The following is a 27,174-nucleotide window of genomic DNA, read 5'->3' as shown; positions in this document are numbered from 1 at the left end:
ATCTCCTGATATCGGCTACCTTCCTCACAATAATCCATGTATCCCACCAGCCTTGGACTCGCATATGCCCCGTTTGCATACAGGGGACTCGGTTTGACCTTTCTCTGCTAAAGTAATGAATGCTTTACCCTCCAAAGCCCTGCCACTAGGCACAGGAGACCTGAAAGCAGACCTTATAAAGAAAGGCTGAATCAAAAGCAGCAGCCTCAGGCCCTTCCATGTCCTCTGTCATGAGCCCATATTTGCATCAGCTTCTTTTCAGTCCTCAAATTTGAGTAAACTAGTTAAAAACAAATTCCAAAAAATCTGCTGTCAGAGTAATCTGGAGTTTGAGGAAAAGATTGACAGTGCTGTTGGCATCTTCAAATTTCTGTTTTCTAAAGCTTGCCAATACACCTGTGCAAATGGTTCAGCCAGACAATTTATTCCAATTACAATGTGGCACAGTAGCTACGTAATTTATGATGCTATAGATTCTACTCGAGCAATGGATTAATAGTTTTTTTCTGTTGTTGTTGTTGTTTTGTTTTGCTCTTTTTTTTCTAAAAAAAACTTAAGTGTTAAAAGTGATCTTCTGGCCAAACTACAAATTGAGGGTATATACACTAAGTCCTTCTCAAGCTGTTTGTATATTTTCAGTTGAAAAATTTCTTCTCCTGCTTCTAGTAAATATGGTTAAAAGCTAAACACAGAAGTTCAAATATCAACAGAAGAGAACACTCAGTCTGTCTGACAAAGGACTACAATCCACTTGAGGGCAAGTACGTAATATGAAACAAACCTAAGTCCCTTTGCTCTATTTCCCATCTTGCCCCTTACAAGAATACAGGTGTCTGGGAGATTTTCCTCACCCTGTTCAGTTCACCCTGATCAGGCCACTGGTGCCAGCTGAGGCTTTAAATGCAGAACTGAGAGTTAATAATTACCATTAGTGTATACTACTGCTATCAAATTCTCCAGTTTTTTCTAGTTAAGAAAAATGAACTAATTTGGGGGCCAACTTGTTCATGCCAAATCAGTTCTACATCTTTTGATAAAGTGGTACAATTTTATTGTTCCCTAAACTGAAGAAGATCATCCTGCTGAAAACCTTTACTTTGACTGTGTCACCTCAGCTTTGCACCTTCTGATAACAAGAAGTTTTGAAGTTGTAATACGAAATAATTGTGAAATAATAATGAAGTCATACCAGCAATTTTAAAACAGCCTTAACCAATTAAAGTCATTCCGACAGCCCTGGGATTAAAACAACACTGTAACAATACTTTTTTTCTTTTTCACCTGTGTATAAAACCCATTGAGTGAATTGCATCTAATGCAAGAACAACTTCAGCAGTATAAAATCTTGCCCATTTCTCAGGAACGTCGTAGTTGCTCATTAAATTCACAAGGTCCCCACCAGGCATGTACTCCATGACCATGTAAAGGTAACGGTCGTCTTGGAATGCATAAAATAACTGTAAAAAGAACATAAACAAAAGAAAGAACAAGTCACTGAGTGCTACAGTTGTCTAATCTTTTGCTTGTTGAAAGTCCACAATTTTGGTGCAAATTGATTTACAAAGTAAAAGAATTGCTACAACTACTGCAGCAGCTTTGCGTCACCCAGTAGACCTCCTAAAAAGGAATTAATCTCAAGTCAGTTTCTGCCAGATCTTCCATCTCTTTATATTACTACAGAAGCAGCAAAGCTCTGGTTACAGATTTTGGTATTTATTGCAACAAATTGTAATCATTTCAAAGAAAGCTCATTGCATAAGAGGACGAGATGCTTCCTTACTCCCTGGGACACCAATTGACAAATATGTAAACATGGAACTATTGTATTTCAAACATCTGCCTGATTCTATTTGTGTTACCACAAAATATTTATTATTCTACGGTCAATGTATTCATTGTTTAGAAAGTGAACCTATACTTTAAACAATTGAGAAAAGTATTTCCCTTACAGCAGTAAATGCTCTGTTCAATGTGACTTTCACAAGTAGGTTTAAGCATGGTAACTTAAACCTTTCTGAAAATCATAAAACATAATTTTGCACAATCACTCCCAGACAGATAGCAACATATAAACATATTTGACTTAGGTAACTCTTGAATGATTTTTAGGTAATACTTGAATGACTTTAATTCTAACTTAACAGAAGTATTTACATGTTTAAGGATAAGAACAGTTTAAATGAACAAGTTAGATGTGCACACAAATGTATGATGAAAGCTTCAGGCATTGTCCATATAAACTTCAAAGGCAGAGATGCCTCCCAAAAAATTGTCAGTAATAAAACTGAAATGAGGAAAACATAACCAGAGTTTATGTAATATATAAATTTATAATTTATACATTTATAAATAAATATAATTTGTAAATATATGATTTATAAATAAATATATATTACATATAAATATATATGATTTGCAGTCATACATACACACAAATTGGAATATACAGAAGCTACATCTTAAGCACAGATTTCTGATATGTTGGCTACTTCCAGAAGTACTATAAAGCAGACTCACCAGTTTTAACTTATATCTGGCAAACCGTTTTAATAACAAACAAAATAGCTTATCCTGTATTTAAGACAAAATACGGTTTTGAAGGAAGCACAATATCAGCTGTTTGTTGCAAACAGCAATTCCTACTGTTAGTAATGTATTGCCCTGACAGATCCAGATCAATGTAACCAAAATGGGAGTTAGAAAAACTAAGACATGTAAATATAAGTCATGCAGTATTGTAATAGAACTATTCTACCAGGACAATATTTTTAAAAGGAATCTCACTGTACCTGAACAACCCAGGGACTGTTAGCAAAAGCCATAATATCCCTTTCTTCCCAGAAGAAAGCAGAATCTGATCTTTTTATCATCTCAAATTTGCTTAGAAGTTTCATGGCATACACTCTTCTTGATGACTTATGCCTTACCTATGAAGACAATCATGACATAAAACAACACGTTAGTTTCCCACCTTAATATATGAAGAACATCACTCAACTTCTTTTTCCTGCTTCACTATTTAATAGGTTTCATAAGACTCTTCACATTTATAAAGAATTACATATTGTGGGTCTACAAAATAATTATACTGCATTTTCTGACAATATATGCATTATTCTTAAAATACTTGCTAGAACTATCCAGAGTCCGTAGGCATAATAGTCACTTCATAACTTGTAGGTGCCTATCTCGAAAAGCACAAATAATGGCACCTATTAAATGCACAAGCATTTTCCAGAGATCATTAGCATACACAAATACTTGCTGCCTATTTCTAGTTTCTCCCACCAATTCTCATTTTAATAAAGCAGCATGAACAAGTCCATTAATCTATCGTAAACATCATACACATCTCCTCTCATCTTGTGAAAGATGTCTACAAGACTGCTGTATTCCTTGAACTAGCAGAATTTCTTCTAGTCTTGAATTGTTCAAGTGTCCATACACAGAGGCAGAGGCTAATTTTGTTGACCGTGACTGATATATATTCAGCTTTACCAGGAGCAGCATGCCTTACAAAGCAAAATAAATGTGGATCGACAGTACTGAAATGCAAACTTCTCAGAAACATTTCCATGGGATAAAAAGAAATAAAATTTCTTTGTGCTTAAGGCTATAAAACCCTAAGACTTCATCTTCTGAACACTGTATTCAGAAATAGACACAAACAAATACAACAGGCATACATCCAAATTAACAGAAACACGACTTACCAACTGAACCTCCCCAAATGCCCCTCTACCAATCACCTTCACCACTTCATAATCTTCAGCTTTCATGCGCAGATCTCTCATTTTATTTACTGTGTCTTTATCTGTATGAAAGAAAAATCACATTTCATATATAATCAATTTAATTAAACCCATTCATTTCATTTTTATTTATCATAATTATTGCAAGATATATTCCCCTTTAAGGGGACTTCATTCATTTTTAACCTACCTCCCTACTGGAAACCATGCTGCAGTCTGCATGACCTCATTCTCATTACCGCAGTAATCAAAACTTGATATAAAAATAATGCAGTAACTACTGTACAATCAAGTTACCGGAGATCTTAATTTGGGAAATTTCTTTTAAAATAGTTATCTGGAAAAAAAAGAGCTAAGCAAAAACTTCGTATCCAGCATGATCTTGCTTGCAAGAAAATCTGTTTAAACAGATTATTTCTGGATAACTGTGTAATACATCTGAGAAAATATCATAAAGTATACATGAGAGATACTTGAAGAAGCTATTTTTTTAAATAAGCTTTCCGTATTCTGCAATTTTATTATTCCTATTGCTCAAAAAAGTAGATTTTAATTTAAAACATGCAGTGGGAATCACTGTAATTATTTATATAAACCTGTCATTCTATAAACTACAATAATTTACAAACTCCCAGTGGGCAGATATTCTAATTCCAAATTTGGTCAAAGATTAAAACAGTCTATTTTAATCCATGTGGGTCAACACTGGCATGAGATTACATGGAAAAGCTTCACATTTCAGTATTTCTAAAAAGAAGGAGCAGCTACTAAAACGGACACACTCCTAATAAAATACATTATACAACAGTATTTTATTTTCAAAAATAATACGCTTTTCTAAAACTTTAGAAAAAAGTACAGACAGGGGAAGAGAAAGAAGGAAAAATGTCATTTTTGGAGTTCATGTTTTAAAAACAGATTTGGCAGACAACAGAAGACTACCCTTAGGTTTCAATATACAGAAGTCATTATCTAAAACAAATGCAACATACATACAATTAATATCCGTTATGATTTTATAATGTTAAAGAACTAAATATAGTTTTGATTGAATAAATAATCTCTTGAATTACTAATGTGAAGCCATCCCTTTACAATGCAGCATGCCTACAGTATTTCAATAAATGATGTTAAATCTGTAAATCCTGACAAATTATTTCACGTAAGGATCAAAATATTCAGTAATTTGAAATTTTTTTTTTTTTTAAATTGCCCTATCCACTGCAAGGTGAAAAGCTGACCTATAGCAGAGGATGGGTAGGACTGCACAGAACTGATATGCAGCAATTCTCATGACAGCTTTCCAATTATTCTCAACTTACTGCCTAATAATCTCCTACCAGCAAGTCTACCAATTCTGAATGAAAAATCTTTACAAAACACAAGCTAGGCACAATATGAATGCATTAGTGTTTTCAATGACAAACCTCAACTATGGCCAAAACAGAATAAAGGAAAATCCACTAAGAGCACTTTAAGCTAAATATTTTTAAGTAGCGTAAATCAGCCTTGTGAGCAGTTGCAAAATTGCAATTTACTGCTTGAGAGATGTACTAATGCCCAGTATCTTCAGACAACACATTATACTAACAACAGCGTTGGAAATTTTATCTTAATATTCAAAGATCTGTCAAAGAAGGTTTATCAGGCTGCAACATATTTGAATAGGCAGCTCCAGATGTCCTGCTAACAGGGGAGGGCACAACCAGCTTACACTTTATGAGCAGGTGGGGTGGCTCCCATGGTAAAAACCAGCAACTCCAACTTGGCCTGACGTTTGATGATAAAGCTTATACGTTGTCCAGAAATAAACCAAGTGCCCATCTTGAATAGTCAATCTCTTTATTCTTTAAATCATTTATGGTAGAAAATTAATGAGGTCCCGTGTCTGTGCAAATAACCCTCACTACCTTAGGCAACAAATTGCCAATTTTGAAGACAAAATCTCCACAAACATACAACATAAACCCAGATAAATATAGGAGGGGATAAGGACAGGCTCATAGGGCAATCATCAGTCTGTAAAATAAAGTAAGCAAATTCTGATTTACACTGTGAAAATTCATTTTAAAGTTCTAGAAAAATAGTGTAAACTGTTTGGACAGCTAATACTGCAAAAACATTTTTAAATTATTTTCTACTGAAACTGAAGTTAACATGAAAATGTTCCTGTACATCTTAGGGTATGTACATAAAGCCTTTTTTTACTGTTATTTAAATCAGCAGTTTGAGACAAACTAGATTTCGCAGTCACTACTAAGGTCACTACTTATACCCACACCTTGTTTTTATATTCCAGTAAAGACAGCAAGATTACAGTTCTAAAAGCAGTCTGAAGTGAAATAATGAGGTCTGTTCTCCACCTTCATACTGCTTCAGGTTACATTTTTACACAGTATAATTTCCACCTACAATATACTCATTATCAAACTGTAAATAAAAGTTTCCCTTTCCTTCACTCATCCCCAGATGCAAAAGTGAAAAGCTTCTGAAACTGATGACTTCACTATACATAAGAACTGCATTCAAAATATCTGCTGAAATAAGTATTTCCTTTGCCTAATCCAACTTCTCCTTTCTCCAGTTTCACCACACCTTCTCTGCAAATAACTAAGTATACAAAATGTGCGTGTAACAATGTGTACAGTTTCAAACATAGCTTGAACTGTGAAAAGTTAAACATTTGATCTTAGGTATTCCAGCAACTAGCTTACATGCAAGCAAGCCATAAACCAGATCTACTAGACTCATAAATTACTAAAAATAGGGAATAAAGGAAAATAAAATCCACAAATTCACTATCGTGGCTTACACATGGACTGAGTAAACTATGTAAATATGCCTTGGAAAGAGAAACAAAAATTTCAATGAAGCAAAGAGAAAAATTAGATTATTTTAATAAAATTACTTCATATTTGCCACATTTATTACTTTTAATTACAATGTTTAAGCTTGTAAAAATCTAATAAAAGTTAATTTAATTTCAAGAATTGCCATTCAATCCACAGGCAAGTCTGGAACCAGCAAACGAATCTGCCATTATTTCCAGAAATTGACAGTAGTCTGTAAAAAAAACTTTAATGTGTTTTTCTTTGCTTCATTTTTGTTTTATGAATATGAAAATTATGGAAATATGGCTTCTATTATAAGAATCAACTTTATTCATTACAAATATCCTTACAGACGAGAATCTGCAGGAAAACTTGTAGTGGAAAAATACGGAGTAAAATGATAAAAATAACATGATTTACTTCCTAATTTTAAAATTAGTTATGTCTGAAGAGTAAAACTAACAGTATGTGATTTTTGAAATTCTTTCACAAAAAAAACAGGAATCAGAACTAATAAGAAAGTGAAATAGCACAGTGGTTATTGTCCAGTTGCAAAAATCAGATAACAGAAGACCTGCTGACACTATGGTTTACCACTTTAAGTATTCTTTTTGCTGTCTACACAATAAAACCCAAAAGATGGTTTTGCACCTGTTGATTTATTTATTTTTTTTTCAGATCATGAAAAATACCATGGTGACTTAACATAACTTTATGTATGTTTAAAAAGGGGGAAAAAAGAATAATTCTACAGACACATCAGTGGCATGCACAAGTAAATATAAGCAGCTATGCAGTATTCTCATGCGATAATGAAAACAGAGCTTTTATACTAAAAATGCCACAAAACACACATTCCAATCTGTCAGTGAACATTTCAAAATGACTTCTTGACACTGCAGATATGTTACAGCATTTTACTGTTAACCGAACTGCTGTGCCACTGAAAGCAACCCCATTTATATTAACTTGGGCACTCAGCGGCTGGGGAGTGGATTTCTATAAGTAACTGTGAGTACTGACTAGGAAATAAATACGACTCCTAAAGCAATTTACATCCAAAAACTTAATGCACGCAAACTCTCTAACAGCCTTTCAAAAAGTGAGAACCTCTTTTATTTTAGTTGGTATTTATAGTCTGTTAGTTAGAAACCGAAACATTAAATACTTACACCTGTTTAAGAAGTTATCAATGTTCTTGTTTTTTCTTAAGGCAGGAAAATCCAAGTCATATACCAAAGCATCTAATCCATCCTAGAAGAGGGGAGGAAGAAGGCAAAGTTAAGTGTTTGGAAAAACAATTAATAAATAATAATTAAAAACAATTAGAAAGAAAGTAAGTTTCTACCAGTCAATGAGAAGATAAAAATGGTTGTCCCCATCAATTTTCCAAACAAATGAAATCATTCATATTTAAAGATTCAATTAGGAGTTACATATCTCTAAAGGACAGACGAAGCAGCTATCACTCTTCTTCCACTGAGCTCTTCAAAACTTAATCTTCATCTCTCTCAAAACAAATATACTTCTATGAATTATAATTAACCTTATAAGCCCCACATTTACATGTGAAGCAGTATTTTTTCCAAATAGGAAAACCACAAATAGCAGTTCTAATGAAGGTCGTCAATGTTAAGAAGTCTCTACATATCACACAAGAGGCACCTGAATGTTAGGTGGCAACTGGCAAAAAGAACAATTATGTTAATTCCAAGAGTCAACTCCCTTCCCCCCCCCCCTTTTTTTTTTAATAATAGCAATTACGATAACAGAGTTATAAACCAAAAACTTAATGCTGCATACACATGTGAATTCACTGATTTTTCACTGAATACAACCCTATGACAAAAAAAAACAAAAAACAAAAAACATGTCCATGCTATCTATTACTGACCCATTGGGAGTGAGGTGTTAGACCAGACATCCTTGATCTGATCAGGTCAGATCTGAGTAGATCTAGGTTTGACTGTTTTATAAAACACATTTTTATTAAATCATGTAACACGGGTTTGAAAGCTGATCAATCAGTCCTAACTACTACTTCACTTGAGAGACTATGCCTGAAGTAAAATCAAGCTAGAATTTGAAACCAAGAGCAAAGAATTAAGAGTACAACAATAATCACAACTACTTTAAAGGCTCGATGTTATTCTATTTGTTAACTTCGTTAAAACGTTCTTCTGTTAAGTCAGCTCTCCATACAGTGCCTTAACTTGAAGCCTTAGAAATGTCACAAGGAAAATGACAAAGAGAAGCATCGCAATATTTTCACAGCACTTCAAGTCCGCTTCTGCATCCTGAGCGTATTAAAGGATCATCATTTTGAACTTACACCGATGACAAAAAAGGAAAGCAAACGACAACGGAAAAAACATAATGGACTAACTACTTAATGCGTCCGCAAGATAAACAAGAGTAAGAGGCCAACAACAACTTGGACTCAAGACAGATGTGGAAATAAAGCTATGCTGGGTAAACGCAACTTGGCGAGAAATCCTTTTAACCTACTAAAGGATGCCTTTTCCAAAGATACACAGTAAACGTCCAGAAAATCCACTCAAGCATCTCCCTTCTTTGGTAACTTCAACGGAGGAACCACAGCTGCAGGACAAAGGCCACCACGCTGAGAGGAGCATGGGACATCCACAAGGCCGCTGGGCCACCTCCTGCCACTTTGGAGCACAAACAAGTGCTGGGGATGGACTGCCCCAATCGGCGGGCATTTTGCCTGTAAACCTGCAGATCTGGGGCCTCGATCCATTTGCCTGGGGTCACAGCTGACACAAAACTCTTCCACACAGCAAGCAGAAGCAAAACAATTCTCACAATCCTGATGTGCTCTGGGGCAGTACAGCTGCTTGATTCGCTTCAAGGTTTGTTCCAGAAGCTGACGTCTAGTCTTGTTTTTTTTCCCCTTCAGGAAAGGGAAAATTTAAAAAACAGAATGCAACAAGCTAGGGCTAATGGGAATATTTACACATCTTTAACATCAATATTAATTTCTATCATAACTTCTCTAAATGTTAAGTCTACAAAGAAAAAAAAAAATCAGTGCAGCCAGTGCCACAGTTTCATTGTCAGGCTTGTTGCTGTTGTGTCTTTTAAAAAAGCCCTACAATAAAGATGCACACAAATTCACTTCTAACAGGCAAAAGCAACTTTTCAGTACCGTTTAATTTAGAATTAACCATGGAAATATTCCCCTTTGTGTCTTAGATGTGAACTTTTTCAAGTAAAACACTTAAAAAATAAACTTTGAAATACAAATTCCAACTATTTAATGATCTCACACGCATTTCAAATCACACTTCAAAAATCACACAAACACCATCTCAGGGAGCAGCAGGCCAGGAATTTCTTACTCAAAACAGTCTCTTCAACAGCAAGCTCCCCTTTGCTACAATACCCAGGGAAGAAACTGTTCTGGTTCAAATCTTTCTTAAAAAATAAAGGGGGTGGAGGGAGAGCTACAATATTTAGATTTGTAAATCCTTAACTCTCAAACTTCGCTCCCAAACTTGAACTGAAGGAATTCATCTGCTCTTGAAAGGAGGCACAACCATTACTGTTGATGGCTGCAGAGAGAACTCATCTCTCAGCTTTCTTGTTTCCATCTCGTTCAATCTTTCAGCATGCCATCTGACTTCTTTCCTGATACAGACAGGAAGGGCTAGCTTTCCCTCAAGACCTACAGTAGCCATATCCTCCTACCTTTTAAAGTAAAAAGAACTTACAGGACAGTATATCGAGACATCATAACTGGTAGCCATACATCCAATAATTTAACGGGCTTTATTTAAATCATTAACTTATTTTTATGACATTGAAAACACGCAAATGGGAAAAAAAATCTGTTTTAATATGTACCTTCTTGAAATACAGCACACCAGCTTTTCTTAGAAACACGTCCTGTAGCTTAGAGGTATTTTCAGCTTACTTTAAGCCCTACTTTATTCAGTCATTACAAAGCAATTTTCCTATTTAGCTTTGAGGTTTACAGACGGACGTTTTCTTTTTATGTTAATAGTTAGACTAGAATACATTAGCTTAAAAAAGCAAACACGATTTCCACTTCCATCCTCTCTGGTAACACTATTTCAGAGGTGATTAAATAAGGGGAAAATGCTTCCTTCCTAACATCCTTTGCTCAGTTTCATGGCCTAATATACAATCTGTTCTTCATCACATTTGTTTAAGGAAACTATCAATAGCTTCATAATTTAAAACGCCTCGTTTTATCCTGAAATTAAAAAAATGAATAAATAATAAAGCACACTAGAAAGCCAATACGATGCGCAGAGAACTCCTCCATACCAAACCAACATTTCCACATATCCTCATTGGTTTTGTTCATCACTACACTACAATTTCAAAAGAACAGACACACAGAGTGAAATGAAAGGTCAGCATGGACTCAAGTACTGTCTCCAAAGATGAGGATTAGTACATCTAGGAAGAAGTATATGAAAAAGTCCCGCTGTCTGATACGTCTGATGTATTTAAGAGTACGAAATTGCAGTGCTGTACTTAGCAGCTCCCATGAGAACTTTTTTCAGCCCTTTTTTATAATCATTTTCTGTACCTGCTAAAGTGTCTTGCATTTACATTGTATCTATGTATCTACAGGATATGTGAAAGCATACCTCATTCTGAGCTTGCCATGCTTCAGTCACCAAAGTAACTATAACTTTGTCTAGATAGAATCATAGAATCATAGAATATCCTGAGTTGGAAGGGACCCTTAAGGATCATCAAGTCCAACTCTTGACACCGCACATGTCTACCCAAAAGTTCAGACCATGTGACTAAGTGCACAGTCCAATCTCTTCTTAAATTCAGTCAGGCTCGGTGCAGTGACCACTTCCCTGGGGAGCCTGTTCCAGTGTGCAACCACTCTCTCTGTGAAGAACCCCCTCCTGATGTCAAGCCTAAACTTCCCCTGCCTCAGCTTAACCCCGTTCCCGCGGGTCCTGTCGCTGGTGTTAATGGAGAAAAGGTCTCCTGCCTCTCGACACCCCCTTACGAGGAAGTTGTAGACTGCGATGAGGTCTCCCCTCAGCCTCCTCTTCTCCAGGCTGAACAGGCCCAGTGCCCTCAGCCATTCCTCGTACGTCTTCCCCTCCAAGATGCTTCATGACAACATTTTTACAAGATGCTTCATGACACCATTTTACACACCTCCATCACTTTTCCCTTGGCCTTATCTTTTCTAGTTATGTTTGTATAAGAGATATTCCAATTCTCACCTTCACCCAATGCCTTGTTTTGTCTTCAATTTCCACTTCATGGTTTTTGTAAGTTATTACCTGAGCTATTTGGGTAATTTTGATGATCCCTCTACGCTAAAGTGACTCTTTCACAAAACTGGGTACTATAAATCAGAGCTAGTTCAACACTCAACAACACATCCACACAAATACCAGTTTCTCTCCTGTATTGAGTATCACCTACTACTTTTAATCACCCAGGCACCAACAAACGTTATTTTTTTCTTTGATCATTGATTTTCTCATCTCGACGTTCACCACTTTAGGTCACTTATTTCCCCCTTCTTTTTTCTACAGAGAAAGAACAACAAATATGTTATATGTTTACCAACTATCCTAGTGTTGTAAGAACAGTTTTAAGCAGTAACGTAGATAAACAGTAAGGTTATACACACACACACAAACGCTACGTGCCCTAACGAGACACCGACAGATCAAAAAAGGTGGATAAATATCAACCAGTCTCAACAACCTTACTATTTGTAAGAATTTATATAAAACTGTTTCCTAGAACACCAGAAGGACTCCACTGTGGGAGCTCCTGTAAGCTTCTTCATGAAGAGATGGGCATAAAGATTTCTGCTGTAGCCTCTTCCTTAATTCTCCTTTCTGTTTTTCTATACATCTGGAATGCAATAACATGGAAGTTACCGGTAACATAATTACACAATTTATTAGCAGTAAATTCCACGGACTGTTATGCTAACCTCTTTTCACGAGATTGCTTTAAAATTTGTGGGTTTTCTTCAATTCCTTAAGCAGTTCCACGTCAACTGGTATTTTTCCCACATTTTCGTCTGTACCTATCCCCAGAGTTTTCATGCATCAAGCTGTCAGTCCTACCATGACTGCATTGGACCGCCTCACTCTGTAAGTACGTTCCTAATGGCAAAACTCATTACAATATATGTAATATCAGTTTTATTCAGATGTAAGAAATTAGCACTAATGTAATTTGATAGTGAAATGTAGTGTTAGGATGTTTCAAAATATACTCTACCAAGCAACTCCAATGTGACAAAATTTATTATCTCAGGATCTGTAAGTGATATAAAGTCAAGCACATATGACCTACATGATCAGGATACAGTTACAGGCTCTACTTTGTTTTTATTTTTCTTACTTAATAAGCATTTCATTATGACATACCATCATCTAGTGGAAGCATATGATGAAGAAAAATGTACTCAATCCATCTGAAACTCTGCTAGGGAGACAACTGTTTATTTTACTATTTATCTATCATTCAAAGAACCGAGAAACACTCAATGGGTGTTATCAGCATACAAAAGTTGCATTCCTTGGACTGCCTGGCAGCTTTCCAAGCTTCAAGTCTTTGCTACTTTTCCTTTTTTGGCGAGAGCACAGTAAGTCTTAAGGGCTACAACTCTAAGCATCCCTGGTTTAGTTCCCTGTATTGTAACTATTTTCCTGTTTATTTCTATAGTACTAAAGCTTCCTCCCCTGCTTTAAATCAACAAACCTGACTGAACTTCATTTTCAAGCGTTCATCGCACTCGTCACAATGCCCCATCACAGATGCATGGTCTCTGTGGTAAATTATCAACAGAAGTAGCCTATTTCAGTAGTGTAAGACGTTTTTATATTCTACTTTCCAACTCGCATGGGAATTAGTACCTCAACTGCATAAAAAAATAAAAAATGGAAATTTCTTTGAATTGAATGATCTTTGAATTGTCTGAGGGACCTGGAAAAATTGGCTGGAAAAATTGGCAAAGAAGAATTGCGTGGACTTCACCATATGTAAATAGCAAGCCCTGCAGCTGGGGAGGAAGAGGTCCTGGCACCAGCACACGCTGGGTGCTGACCAGCTGCACAGCGGGTCTGCCAACAAGGACCTCAGGGGACCAGGGGACAATATAGTGGCCACAAGCCAGCTGTGTGCCCTCACAGCGCCCTGGGCTGCATGACGCAGGGCAATGCCAGCAGGACAAGAGAGGCAAGACTTCTCTCCTCAGACTGCTGGAGTGCTGGGCCCAGCACTGGGACACCAGTATAAGAGAGCAAATCCAGCCAAAGGCCGTGAAGATGATTCAGGGACTGTTACAGCAGGCTGAGGGAGCCTGAGAAGAGAAGGCTTGCAGAAGATCTTGTTCAAGTGTATGAAACAGAAAGGAATGCAGAAGAGGACATCCTCTTCCCAGTGTTTTCTACCAACAGATCAAGAGACAACAGGCACAAGTTAAAAAACAAGATTCCCTTTGAATACAATAAAACTCTAAAAAGATGTGAGTGGTCAAATACTGGAACAGAATGCCCAGAGAGGATGTAGGCTCTTCCCTCCATGGAAATATTCCCAATCTATCTGAACACGGCCCTGGGTAGTCTGCTCTAGCTGAACCTGTTTGAGCAAAGGCATTGAACTAGGTGATCACAGAGTGGTTTGGGTTGGAAGGGACCTTAAAGATCCCCCAGTTCCAGCCCCCTGCCATGGGCAGGGACACCTCCCACCAGACCAGGATGCCCCAAGCCCTATCCAGCCTGGCCTTGAGCACCTCCAGGGATGGGGCACCCACAGCTTCTCTGGGCAACCTGTGCCAGGGCCTCACCACCCTGTGAGTGAAGAATTTCTTCCTAATGACCAATCTAATCTGCCCTCTTTCAGTGTTAAGCCATTACTCTTTCTCCTATCATTACAGCCCCTTACAAAGAGTCCCTCCACAGCTTTCCTGTAGGTCCCCTATAGGTACTGGAAGGCTGTTATAAGGCCTCCCCAGAGCTTTCTCTTCTCCAAGCTGAACATCCCCATCTCTCTCATCCTTTCTTCATAGGAGAGGTGCTCCATCCCTCTGATCATCCTGGTGGCCCTTCTCTAGACTCATTCTATTATGTCCATGATACAATCAAGAGGTCCCTTCCAACCTAGTGATTCCATTTCTGCAACACCAAAATTTCCTTCCTTCTTTCTCAAGGCTACATCTATGCTTTTGGTTTGCATGAAGGTAGTTTCTGGAATTAATCATCTTAAAAATATCCTTAACTCCCTACCACTAATGCAAGTGATAAGTAGGCAGACATTACAAAGCTTAGCTCATCCTGCTTGATGTTTCTTCAGTTCTCATCAGAAAAAACTTTGGGCTCTATTTGATACTGTTTTGGAAAACACCCTATTTCACTGATAAGAAAAAACACACAACTTCCTTCTCATGTCCAACGTTATTCCCTCTCCCACCCTTTTTTCTTTTTTTTTTCTTTTCCTTTTTTTTTTTTTTGTGAGCAAGCGTACGTCTACTTGAGAACAAGTTCTGAATAGAGACATACGACCCACTAATTTCAGACAAGAACAGCTTGAACCAACTTTCCGGCCGGCAGGACTACATTTCTCTATCCCTAGTCAAGTACGCCAGAGATTGTATAGTTGTAAGTTAACCACGTTCATTTATTTTGCTGCCCGGAGAACACAAAACTGTAATATAGTGCTTCATCTTCAAAGCAGACAAGTGAATGTACACAGAATTAAAACACTTCACTGAAGAATTTTCATTACGTTGTTAGAGCAGGCAGAGTATACAAACTGACAGGAGCCTGAGTACGAGGCACTTGATACATCGCACTCTGCTGCTGCCAGCTACAGTACCGCAGAGCTCGTTACTGCTTCGTGTCTTGCAATACTCAGAGCTTTCACACACTGAAGTTAAGGACAGCCTACACATAAAGAAAAGTTAAATTCAGTGAAGAGCTAAGACTTAAAATCTCAGTAAAGACTTAATCTCAGTAATATGATCTTGAAACCTCAAGTCCAAGGGACTGAAAGCAGTAAGGGTTATTTTCATTTCAGCCTTTCAAAGTTTTTCCACATGCAGTTGCAAGCTTCACCTAAGTCACACCTCTGTGTGGTTATATACGAGTCCATGTACTTAAATTCTGCTCAAATGTCAGCTATTCCAATATTTTTGCTGACAAGTTTCCATGGTATACACTTACTGCATGAGTCTGTACGCTCAGAAATGTATGAAAAATATATTAGATAAATATATATAGAATATAGTATGGAATACATATAATTATATATTATATACATGTAGATACATAGAGAATATTATATGAATAATATATAAAAATACACACTTGCTAACATCAGAGCCCACAGACATCTCGGTCTCGTTAACACCCTTATTATGGCTGAAGAAAACCACAGGTACGAGCCTACAGAGAGATCAGCATAGCTGTAATGCTCTTTCAAAGGCACGTAGCATTTAGGGCTCTAGCTATTTTAACTGAAAGCAAGTGGCAGTTTCTCCAGTCAGAGCCCCTCGTCCATTGACTAGATGCAGATCTTGGATCCATAGTTCTGTTCTCAGTAGCACCAGTTCAGACCACTCACTATTTGATGCCTACAATTACAGAACATGTATATTATCTCAAGATACATTTCAGACATAAGGTCGTTGCCCCCTCCAGCTAAAACCTATAACGCTATTACAACACTCATTTCACTGCACTAGGAAACTGTACTGTGGTTAACAGTCTTTATAACCAAGCTTAAATTTAGTACATTGGTATTTTACAGTTTGAATTGAGCATTATATGTAATTCCATTTAACATTACATCTTTAAGAAGAGCTCTAAGATGAGAAAGCAACATCTGTAGTGAAAATGAATATATGCGCCAAAAATCATCCATAAATTTCAGTAAAATTTATGCAGAAATAGGTACAATAGATGTTTGGAAGCAGTCCAGGGAAAGGAGCAACAGAAGTGAAATGTGATTGCTCTTAAGTCAAATTAGGTTATTTCATTTTGCAATGAGACATCCCTTGTCCAAAAAATGTTCTTTCTGCTTTTAAAAAAAATCATAACTGGTAAAGTTTGCAGTTTCCTCAATGGAAATGTAACTAGTTTTTCTCCAAAGCAACCATCCCTCATCAACCATGTGGACCTGTTGTTGTCTGACCTGGATTATACTTGCTGCAAATAAAACTGCATCAACTAAAAAGATGTATAAAAAGATAAAAAGGCAAATTCCATCTTCAGCCTTGACAGCCTTCTCTGGAGATTAAACCTGTTCAACAAATATGCTTCTGAAAATACTCTGTAACATGCTGTAGCTAAGAAAAAAAAAAAAAAACTCTATTACTAAAAATAGCATCTAGACCACAAAAATCTAACAAAAAAGAACAGTGACTAGAGATAGGGGCTAGACAATTCTGACTGAGTACTTTTTTTTTTTTTAAGCAGAGGGCAACCAATTAATGAAATAACTTTCCAAATAAGATATTATGATTTTTTGAGAAATCTGGAAACACTAAGCAAAATCTCTATTACCCTTTGACCAAAAGGGACATTCTTCCCTAAAACTCCAGAGTACGTCAAAACAGCCTTTCAATTAGAGATGAGATGTAGCCATGACAGAATTGCAAAGAAAGAAGGGAACCAAAAAATTACACTAAAAACATTTTGTAGAAACTGAACTAGTAATTTGTTAAACTATATTGCTTCCTTAGTTGTTACCAGCAACCCATAGCTTGAAAAAAAAAGTGGAAAGCTGTACACAACTCCAGAAGAATATCAACTTGGAGAAGCTTCTTCAGTTGTGCAATCTCCCGTCAGAGAGCTCTAGCTCGCTTTCTGCAGTAAACATTCCACCACAAGCAATCACACGTCAAACAGATATTCGAAATATGCAACTAAACAAGAATTTAGCACTACTTAAGAATTCATGCATCATTATGCAGTCTTATAATGCAAACACTCGCACAGCCCATAGGCTTCTTTTTCGCATATCAATTAAAAGAAAAACTTCAGTTTCAGGAAAATGAAAGATTTATGCGTACAGAAGAACAACGCTCTCTATTCATTATTTTTCTATGATGAACATAGTCACAAGAATGATTTTAAAGTTTTTTTTTTCTCAAAAAAGGTAATAAAAATTCCGTGAGAATCATTTTAGATAGCAACAAGTTATTTCTACTGCCAAGTACTAAGAGTCTTCAAAACTGACAGGATTTTGTTACTAACAGCAACAAAACAGCAAGTTTTTCACATTTTTTCAGGGATTTGCACCACTAGCAATGAACAAAGCTCTTCTGATAACAAATAGCTTCTTGATTCAAGAATCCAATACATTAAATTTATAAAACGGACATACAACTTCTTACCCATTGCCACTAAGCAATTAAAAACAAAGACTTGCTTTTTGAAAATCAACATGAAGAAAAAGTGGCATCACGGACAGACAGCACCACTAGTTAACTACTTGGAAGTATACTGGATGCTTAAGTGTATTTCCAGGTCATTAACAGTAACAGCTTTCAAGTGTAGAGGCCTCTGCATTCACTAGCAAACCCCAAAATCCCAGTTTTTTTTTTTTTTTTAAACGTAGGATCTCACCATTATTTAAGACCAATTTCTTCTAAAAGCTTTTTACCCTGTCTGACACCATAGCACAATCAGCACTAAGATCCTGAGTGCTTTGGACTGCAAATAATAAAGAAGTGCAACTCCCAACATTAAAAAGCTACATGAAAACATGGTTCTGTATTCAAGCACTGCAATTACAGAACAGAACCAAGGCTGTCCACCAAAGCTTAGGGTGGCTTTTGCAATTTTGAGTTTCCCACATGATAATCAGGAGGAGTTTTATTACACATAACGTAGCAGGATTACAAGTCAGTTTACCTGAGATTTTCAAGTACAGTTTTTCACGACTATCAGAATAGTGGAACTATTAGGAACTCACTGGCAGTACCCAACACTTTCTTCTAACTTAGAAACTAAGTCCCTGAGATGACATATTAGGCTTGCAAGTTTGTTGTTTGTACTTATTGTACAAATAACTTTTTCTACATTTTTTTTCAAGCCTTGAGACTCATGCTTAAGGAAGCTAAAGCCAATGGCGTCATATACCAAGAAGGCATGTCCCAAAATTTCCAGTACAGTCGCTCAAGTATGAGACACATTTCCAATAGAGCTGCTCAACCATGAGACAGACAGCAAAACATTGTAAAACAGCGGTATCCAACTTGTGCTACATTGGATATTTACCCCAAGTACTGCTATCGTAGGGACAAAATGCTAAGAAACAGATGGAAAAGTTATTCCAACATGTTTCTCCAGCTGCACTGATATTAAAGAGTATGGTACATCAACTCCTCCCCAGTATCGTTCTCCCCACAGAGAGCACTTCAAAACCTGGGAAAAGCACTTCCCCCCCAAGAAGATGCAGTAGATGGATCCATATCCTCCAAAGGCATGATTTCCTTTCAGATTTAGAAAAGGGTAGAAAACAAATCTTAGCCCAAGCGGAAAGAGAGCCAGGGCTGCCTGGAGCACTGCCACTACCATGGAATCCTGTCAAAGTCTCTCCTGCCTGTCCTTACAAGGGAGCACGGCTGAGCTTGGGCTGATTATGTTAATCTCTACAGGAGATGAAGGCAAGCAATACTTCTGTCGCACCATATAAGCCAGTCATGAAATAAATCAGAGCACACGAACATTTCTGTTACATTTTCTGTTCCTCCATCCCACAGACTGCTTTGAGTATGTGTCATTTACTTTCTCGTTAAGCGCAGAGCAAAAGTGACGAAGGCACGTTTTCTAAATAACGAAACACAAGCTAATGAAAGGCTACATTTGACTCGTGTCAAACTACTTAATAATTACTTTCCTAGAAAAGAAAGCATCTTACGAAAGCGTTTTCCCAGCATCCAATCTAGGAAAGACAATGAACAGCATACTATTTTCTTGGCAATCTATGTGAAAGGGCACATTGTAGGTAACTACTGTGTAAAAGCAGTTCAAAAGCCATGTCCAGTGATGTCTGCCACTGCCAATCCATATGAACTCTGTGCACTCTCAGAAAACACCTGGCAAAGCAGGTTCCCAAATTCTAAACTAGAAAGTATCAACAAGTGAGATCCCAGAACATAGTTAACAAGGAGTAGCATCACCTCAACAAGTCAGATTTACACTTTCCTTCAGGCTTCCTGCACTTCACCTGCCAGAAGTCCCTGCTGGACCACAAAGGCATTTCTGAAGGATTACACAGAATATATACATGTACGCAGTTAATCATTTTTGGAAACAGCTGCTTGTCATCAGCCACGGCCATTTTATCATTGAACATACCTACCTTGCCTCAGAATCCATTGACTTTAGAGGAAATTAAGAAACAAGTCTTTTGTGGTGCTCAACCAAAATGTGCTGGCCTAGAAATTAACTCTGTCATTTCAAGTTCACTAGATTCTGAATTACTGGTACACGATTTGGCTTAGAAGAGCAAAAAAGCCACTCAGCTTTAGGAGAGGCCTAGCAGCAGGACATGTGTGTGGATGCATTCTGTATAAACGCAGAGACACGTCCCATGCAGCTAACCCTGAAAGGCAACCAAAAAAACCCCTGACCTATCGCTTTCATCTTGATTCACTTTTTTTTTAATTGTTTGCTCAGCATGAGAAATAAGAAGGACCTAAAACTGAGGAAGTGAGAATAAGCCAGTCCTTTGCAATTTAAAAAGTTCAAGTAGTTCATGATGCAGAGCTCTAGGCTTCAAATAATTTACAAAGAAGACATTTCATCTGACAGTGCCAAATAAAAGAACCAAGATACCACATACCAATAGGACTTGCAGCAAATAAAATAAACAGATTCTCTTTTTTGAGTCAGTTTAGATCAGCTTTTAAGATCATATCACACTTCAAATGTCTAGAGCTTCCTTCCAATTTGGATTTAACATACAAAGGCATGTGAACTGATAATTTTTTAATGATTTTTTTGTCTCTGCCTATCAAACTACAACATTATAAACCCAAACTCTTACAGAGAATCTTACCTCATTGAAAAACATCCTACTCCAGTTACACCCAGAAAGATCATTCTTAGTCCAGTTTATAAAATTTGGCTTTTAAGCGAATCTTAAATGAGAATGCAAGTTGAAAAGATGATTATTTCACCAAAATACAACTACATTTGCACATGTTGCTGTAAGGAAATAAGAGAAGACCAGGAGATCAACATCAAGATTCAAACCAAACCCATCCACAAATAGGTACGTTCTTCTGAAAACCTAAAGAAAAGTTCATGGCTGTCAGAAGACAAGAGGAAGAAAGTTTAGAAAAAGAGCTGAGTGGAATAGTTTCAAATTCTCACATGCTGTTTCTGCATAAATGTTAATCTTAACAGCTGAAGACAACCTTCTGAAGATCCCACAATCTGACTAACTCTGGTTCCAGGCATCATTCAGTATTGTGAGCATGTCAAAAATAGGATTTTCATTGCCGAAATGCCAAAGACACCAAAAAGAACAGCAAAGCCAGAAGATATTGTAGCTTGCATTTCCTATACCATCCTCAGAATAAATTTCTATAGGAAAAAATCTTTCTATAGGAAGGAAAATGAACACCTGTGAGCATCTTAAAAAGATAAACAAGGCTTACATCTTCAGTTCTGTGAAGAAGCAACTACCAGCACATTGTGGTCTGACCTGGTCAAAATGCAAAGCTGATGGCAAAAGGCTGACTAAGAGATACCCTGATTTAACCTCTCTTCCCTGCCACACACCACAGTAACATGCTTGAAACTGCCTATCTAGCATAGCAAGAGTATGAACAGTTGCTTTCTTCAAAAGAGAACGGAGGACACCAACACCCTTCATAACTGCAACTGAGACAAGACCTAAAGCACTAGCTGGAATTTCAATTGCTCTTCCCAATGAGTTTTCCTGATTCCTTTTTCTTTTATCTAGTATCTCTTCCTGCTAATCATGATACTACCCCCTGAGAAATAAACATATAGAAAAGGAAGGTAAACTTTAAAAAGCATCTATCTAAATACTGCAGCCACTGTGTGAAGCACGAGGGCAGTCATGGTGCTAAGCACTGACTTACAAACAAGACTCAAGAAGCCATTGCAGCAAGACTGTCTTGGCCTTCCTCTTGATGGGTACCTACCTGGGGTTTGCAGCTATAAATCTGTAGCACCTTTAGGATTGTAAAAACAAAACTCTAGAATCAATCTCTAGCACCTATAATGTTTATTACTGCATAAAAATCTGTTGAGAAAAATTATATTTGAAGCTAGGGTCTGGGCTTCCCCCACCGTGTTTCCCCCACACACACACACACAATTCTTAGGGCTCTATCAGAAAGACACCAGGTAGTAATAGAGGTGAGAGGATTATACCCTATTTACTGAAAACTTCTGCTCTATGCCAACTCTTAATTTGGAGAGTTACACACTAATTAAGCAACTTCTCACCTATGGTCATCTGTCAGATGGAAGAAAGACAAAAATGAGTCAAAACTTACCAAGTGCAGAAGAACTCTAGCTCCTGATCATTTTGGAAATTTCTACAGCTTAGTAGAGAACTTTTCCCAACCCAAATGGAAAATTTGAACTTGCAGGTTTAAATCCTGGGAACAGAGTCCCAGGATTTTTGAAGACTCTGCTTCCAGAGTCTTCATCTTCATTTGAGAAGTATGAAATGTGACCAAAAAAAAGTTAACTGCCCAGGAGCTTTCTACTGCATTTATTAATTCAGACAACTGCAATTTGTAGTTTCGAGTCAGGTGCCAATAAATATTTTTCTGAAGTATTTTTCATCTAACAGTTGCAGCAGTTCATTATTTTTGTCCATTTAGAAACTAGAATTATGTATTCATTCTGTGGTTCAGCTTCCTTTATCTCGTCATGCCATTAGACTTAAAGGTTTTCTTCACTTTTTTTTTTCCCCAACCAAACCTGATGTTACAAGATAGATGATATGCACATTGTGCTGATTAGCATGGATATCACATCCTGCATGATGTTGCCTGGGAACAACTCATACGAACATGCACACACTAACCACACAGGCTAACTTGTGCTGCTGAAAACAGACTGTTGCACTGACATTCAAGAACTTCTCTGAGGCTTTGTAACCAAAGCTAGAAAAAGAAATGGAAAACCAAGACATGAAACACTGCACATGTTTACTAATCTTGAGATTCTTTAAAAATAATATATTACCTCATGACAACTAAACCTAATTCAAATATATCTATATAGATATAGATATATCTACATATATATATATATATATATATATAGGAACATGGTACTATCTAAATCGTTTGCTATTTTGTGGATCATATCAACAATATATAGCAATATTCTCAACATAACTCTTCCTAACAAAATCTCAAGTAGGAAATTATAATTTCACAGTACTGAGAACTAAAACTCCTAAGCATTATTCTGGAAAATAAAGTAGTTCAATCAAATTTGGAGGATTTTATTTTTTATTTAAAAAACACACAGCTTTTATGTCTGAACTTTGTCTTATTTTCAATCACGAATACATGAAGTACCATGAATGTTCCAAACATTTTTTTTTATTTCTAACCAACTAGCATTTATTTTAAGATCTCAAACGAAACTTTCCACAGAAAGGCTTTCCTTGAAACCTGTGAAAAAGACTAAACAGTGAAGCAAAAGTAAAGCAAGAATTGCACATATATGACCTCGTTAAGGTAGGAAAAACTACTACATACTCAAAACATAAGGCTAAGTAGCAGCCTTTCAGAGAACTAATGAACTGTATTTATTGCAACCCCCAAGAACTATTTAGGTCAATGAAACATTTCAGTCATCTTTCCCCCTTCCCTCCTACTTCCCTCCTTACGCTACTGGAAACCACGGCAAACAGGAACAGCCTCCTAGTATACCACCGAGCGTTATCACCTAAGCATTGGATGCTGTGGTTTGTAAGTTTAATTGAGGTTTAAGATGCATACATCTTAATATTAACACCTTGACATAGACATACAACAGACAGCTCAGTCAAGTGGTACTGAACTTTCATGAAGCTCTTGCTTGATTTGTCTCCAATTCTCTCCCCCCCCCCATCAATAAACCCCTAGCATAATCTATTCAAAGTTGGAGACTCGTCAGCCACATTACAAACATCAAAGTTCCCATGCTTCTAAAACCAAAAGGCATCATAAACTTTTACTTCTATTATACTGAAGCAAAGCAGTTTTTAGGCTCATGTACTAAATCAAGAAGAAACTAGTTTACTTAAAAACAGTATCTGGAAGCCATAGCTACATACAAATAAGTTTGTTTCCCTTATTTATCACTGATAACTAAAGAAAATACAATGCTAACTCTACTTAAGAATCTGGAAGCAACGGCTTAGAGTTAGTTAAAACTCTGCTACAAAAATAGTACAGTTTAACACCGCATCTTTGTTGGTATGATATAAACAGTTTCACATCTTCCTTTCGATCTGGTTAAAAAGTCCTCAGGGTTTTTTTTTTGTCCTTACTATTTGCCACATGGGTACTAGAAGCTTGATGTCTGCTTCCAACTACACAGGGAAATGACATTGGTAGTACCATGGTCTCTTAAAAGAGTACAACCAGCAGCTTGCCTCCACACCATCAAACATACAGCTCGGAAAAAAAAACAGTACCTCCTTATTTTAGGAGCTGGATGGAGAAACGAAACGCAGTCTCACAGAAAGCTTAAGGAAACTGGACAATCCTAACTTAAGTCACCACAGGCCAACCAAATGACTCAAGTCCTGAAGCCATCTTTAATTATAATCTTCCTAATTTCTGTTTTCCAAAACTTGTGTTCATATTTGTATCTTACAGACACTGCTTCCTTCTAAACAAAAGGCTTTTTTGCTATTTTCATCCCCCTACCACCATCCTTGCTTGTGAAATCTGAAAAAAACTAAGTGCAGAACACAAAAGCACAAAGGCAGCATCAGAGTTTGATATTGCACTGATGCTCTCCATGGCTTGATACTTCATTTACTAAGAAGGAGAAAGAAGAACAATATTGCACACCAACTTGCATTTCAACTTCAGGTTTGATATTTGATCGGTACTTGGAAAAGTAAGAGTATTTAAGTGGAATGATCCACTTTGCACAATCTCAAAGTCAAATGAATAAGCATTTATTTCCCAAAATCAGCACAAGTGATGTAATTTATGGTAGGCAAATATATTCACCATGAGTATTTCAGAATTACATTAACTTGAGAGCTTAAGAACAGACAGGATTGGCATTATCGACAAAACGACTTCCGTTGTCACCTCCCCAACTGTTCTCCCATCCTTTTCCCATCAGAAGATCGCTTCTTCTGCAGCAGAAGTGAAATTGCAATTAACTTAGTCAAACAATGAAGAATGAGATCTTGATAACAGACATCCTCCCCCAGTATTAAAGTGCCCTGGAATTCCAAAAGCAGTATTTTGCAGAGCTGAAGAGGCAGGTGTCTTGCCCAACTTCAGCAGAAGCTCTTTTGGCTAACACTTCTTACACTTTCTTCTGGAGAAAGAAGGGAGGCTTACTAATGAAATAGCTCATTTCTGTAGCTCCAGGATGGAAAAGCTGGTTTTCATTGTACCTGAAAAACATTTGTTTATCGTGATACCTTCCATGGAAAGTAAGATCAACCTACAGAAGGCTGAGCTAAAGCTTAAAACTATGGTTAGACAAAATTGCAAGTTTTTTGTTTGTTTTTAAAGGTTGTCTTTCTCCATGGCTATGAAAACAGTTGATTGCACCTCCCCTGGGAGAACAGTTAAATGTACTATGAAAACAGAGCACTTCTAAAAGTAATTCTCAAAAGCTGCCAGTCATATTTCATTCCCTCCCACACGCACTTTTCCTAACCCATCACTTCATGAGACGAATTTTTAAATTAAACATAAACACTGCTAACTCCTTGTACTGAAGAAAGCTTACCATTCCACCCTGCTTGTTTCAAACACACACTCCTCTTGGATACTATTATTTTCTCCCACAAAATGTGATTAACACAACACAACTGGCAGGGAAGTTTTGTTGAGTGATTCAACATCAGCAAGGTCTGACGTCTTACATTTTCTGTTTCGGACAACTAACCAACCTCTCACAAGACAGCCCAATTTGAAGGCAAGTCTTTAGCTGCCTATTCTGGTCATTTTTTAAATCGAAAAATTAAGTTTATGCTCCCATGGCATCTGAAAATTGAGAAAAAACTTCTTGACCTGCAAATACAAAGTTCTAATTAAATCTTTTCATTTATTCCTGATCATTTGTATGAGTTCAAACTGAAGTGAAAAAGGGTATATCAAAAAATTCCCCTGGAATTCATGTTTCTCTGACTCTTCTTTCCTGTGAACTTGCCAAGAACTGTGATCTCTTAGAGACAAAAGTAAGTTTCAGTCCTTTCCAAATTCCAAACCTAGGCATCAAGTAGAACCAACAAAGACTTCTGAGCGTGCAAGTTCCTTGGTACAAGAGCTTCTGCATGTTACAATTCTGTTCTTTAAATACCCCCAAATTCTCCTGAATATGGTGAGAGCCTTCACAGCTTTCCTGGAATTGTGGAGGGATCTTCAGGTCTGGTCACACCAACAGCTGCTTTGGATTTTAAAAGCCAAAATCATCTCCAAACACTTTAGAGCCATGCTACGTCCAGAAACTGCATGAAGTTTGTTGGGCCTGAGCAAGGCTTAAAATAGGCAAGAGCATTTTTGTCAAAAACGAAAGCTCTTCCACGATGTACATCTGTGTAGCTCTACAGAGGAAGCCTCACTTATTAATGACATCTCCGACTCCAAATTCGGTGTACTTTGACAAGGAGGAGTAAAAAAAAAAAAAAAAAAAAAAGAAAAAGAAAGCACACAGACACTTTGCATCAACAGTTCAACTTTCACTCCATCGCCCCTAATGGGCATCCTGTCATTTCCGTTGCTCTCTTTGCACTGCTGGTGTTAGCAACAACAGCTCCTGTTCCAAAAGCTGTGATAATTGTTGCCAGCAAGGCAAAAGCTCCAAACCCTAAGTCTACCACTTGGCTGGCACCATTTTCAGCCTTGTACACATACAAGAGAATAGATAGTATGCACTTGCGAGTTACACCCTTTACACCAGGTTATTCAGAACTGTTTGAATGATCCCTGGGCCAAACCAAACCATGTCACCAGTTTGCTGGCAGGTGAATTATTAATAACTGGAGTTTAAGGAGGGTAACAGCCTAAAGATGTATTAGGGCACAATAAAACAACTCCTAGGTAGATTGAAGTGGCAGAACCTAATGGGAGAATAAATTCTTTCAGCTTAGGACTGAAATTGTAGGCACATTGCGTGCCTACAATTCCATTCTCCACCCAGCCTGTATTTGTGCTTGGGATTGCCCCAGTCCAGGCGCAGGACCTTGCACTTGGCCTTGCTGAACCTCATGAGTTTTGCACAGGCCCACCTCTCAAGTCCACCCAGCTCCCTCTGGATGGCATCCCTGCCCTCTTGTGTGTAAACCACATCACTCAGCTTGGTGTCATCAGTAAGCTTGCTGAGGGTGCACTCAACCTCACTGTCCCTTTCAGC

The 27,174-nt window shown here is 37.3% G+C and overlaps 1 protein-coding gene across 3 annotated transcripts in view; it reads right to left on the bottom strand.

The window, feature by feature from the left end:
• ROCK1 (Rho associated coiled-coil containing protein kinase 1) overlaps positions 1–27,174 on the bottom strand; it is an 87,310-nt gene that overhangs the window by 50,744 nt on the left and 9,392 nt on the right. For 2 of the 3 annotated variants that reach the window (XM_068671481.1, XM_068671482.1), the window contains exons 3-6: positions 7,756–7,837; positions 3,714–3,814; positions 2,790–2,927; positions 1,282–1,457 (exon numbers count right to left, since the gene is read on the bottom strand). In XM_068671481.1, coding sequence (XP_068527582.1) covers positions 1,282–1,457; positions 2,790–2,927; positions 3,714–3,814; positions 7,756–7,837 — 497 coding nt within the window. The remainder of the gene's footprint in view (positions 1–1,281; positions 1,458–2,789; positions 2,928–3,713; positions 3,815–7,755; positions 7,838–27,174) is intronic. The other variant, XM_068671483.1, reaches the window with a different exon arrangement.

The sequence above is a fragment of the Anas acuta genome, chromosome 2, assembly GCF_963932015.1.
Source record: "Anas acuta chromosome 2, bAnaAcu1.1, whole genome shotgun sequence".
Taxonomy (NCBI): Eukaryota; Metazoa; Chordata; class Aves; order Anseriformes; family Anatidae; genus Anas; species Anas acuta.
The sequence above is the reverse complement of the archived record's forward strand: the minus strand, read 5'-3'. Positions and strand labels throughout refer to the sequence as shown.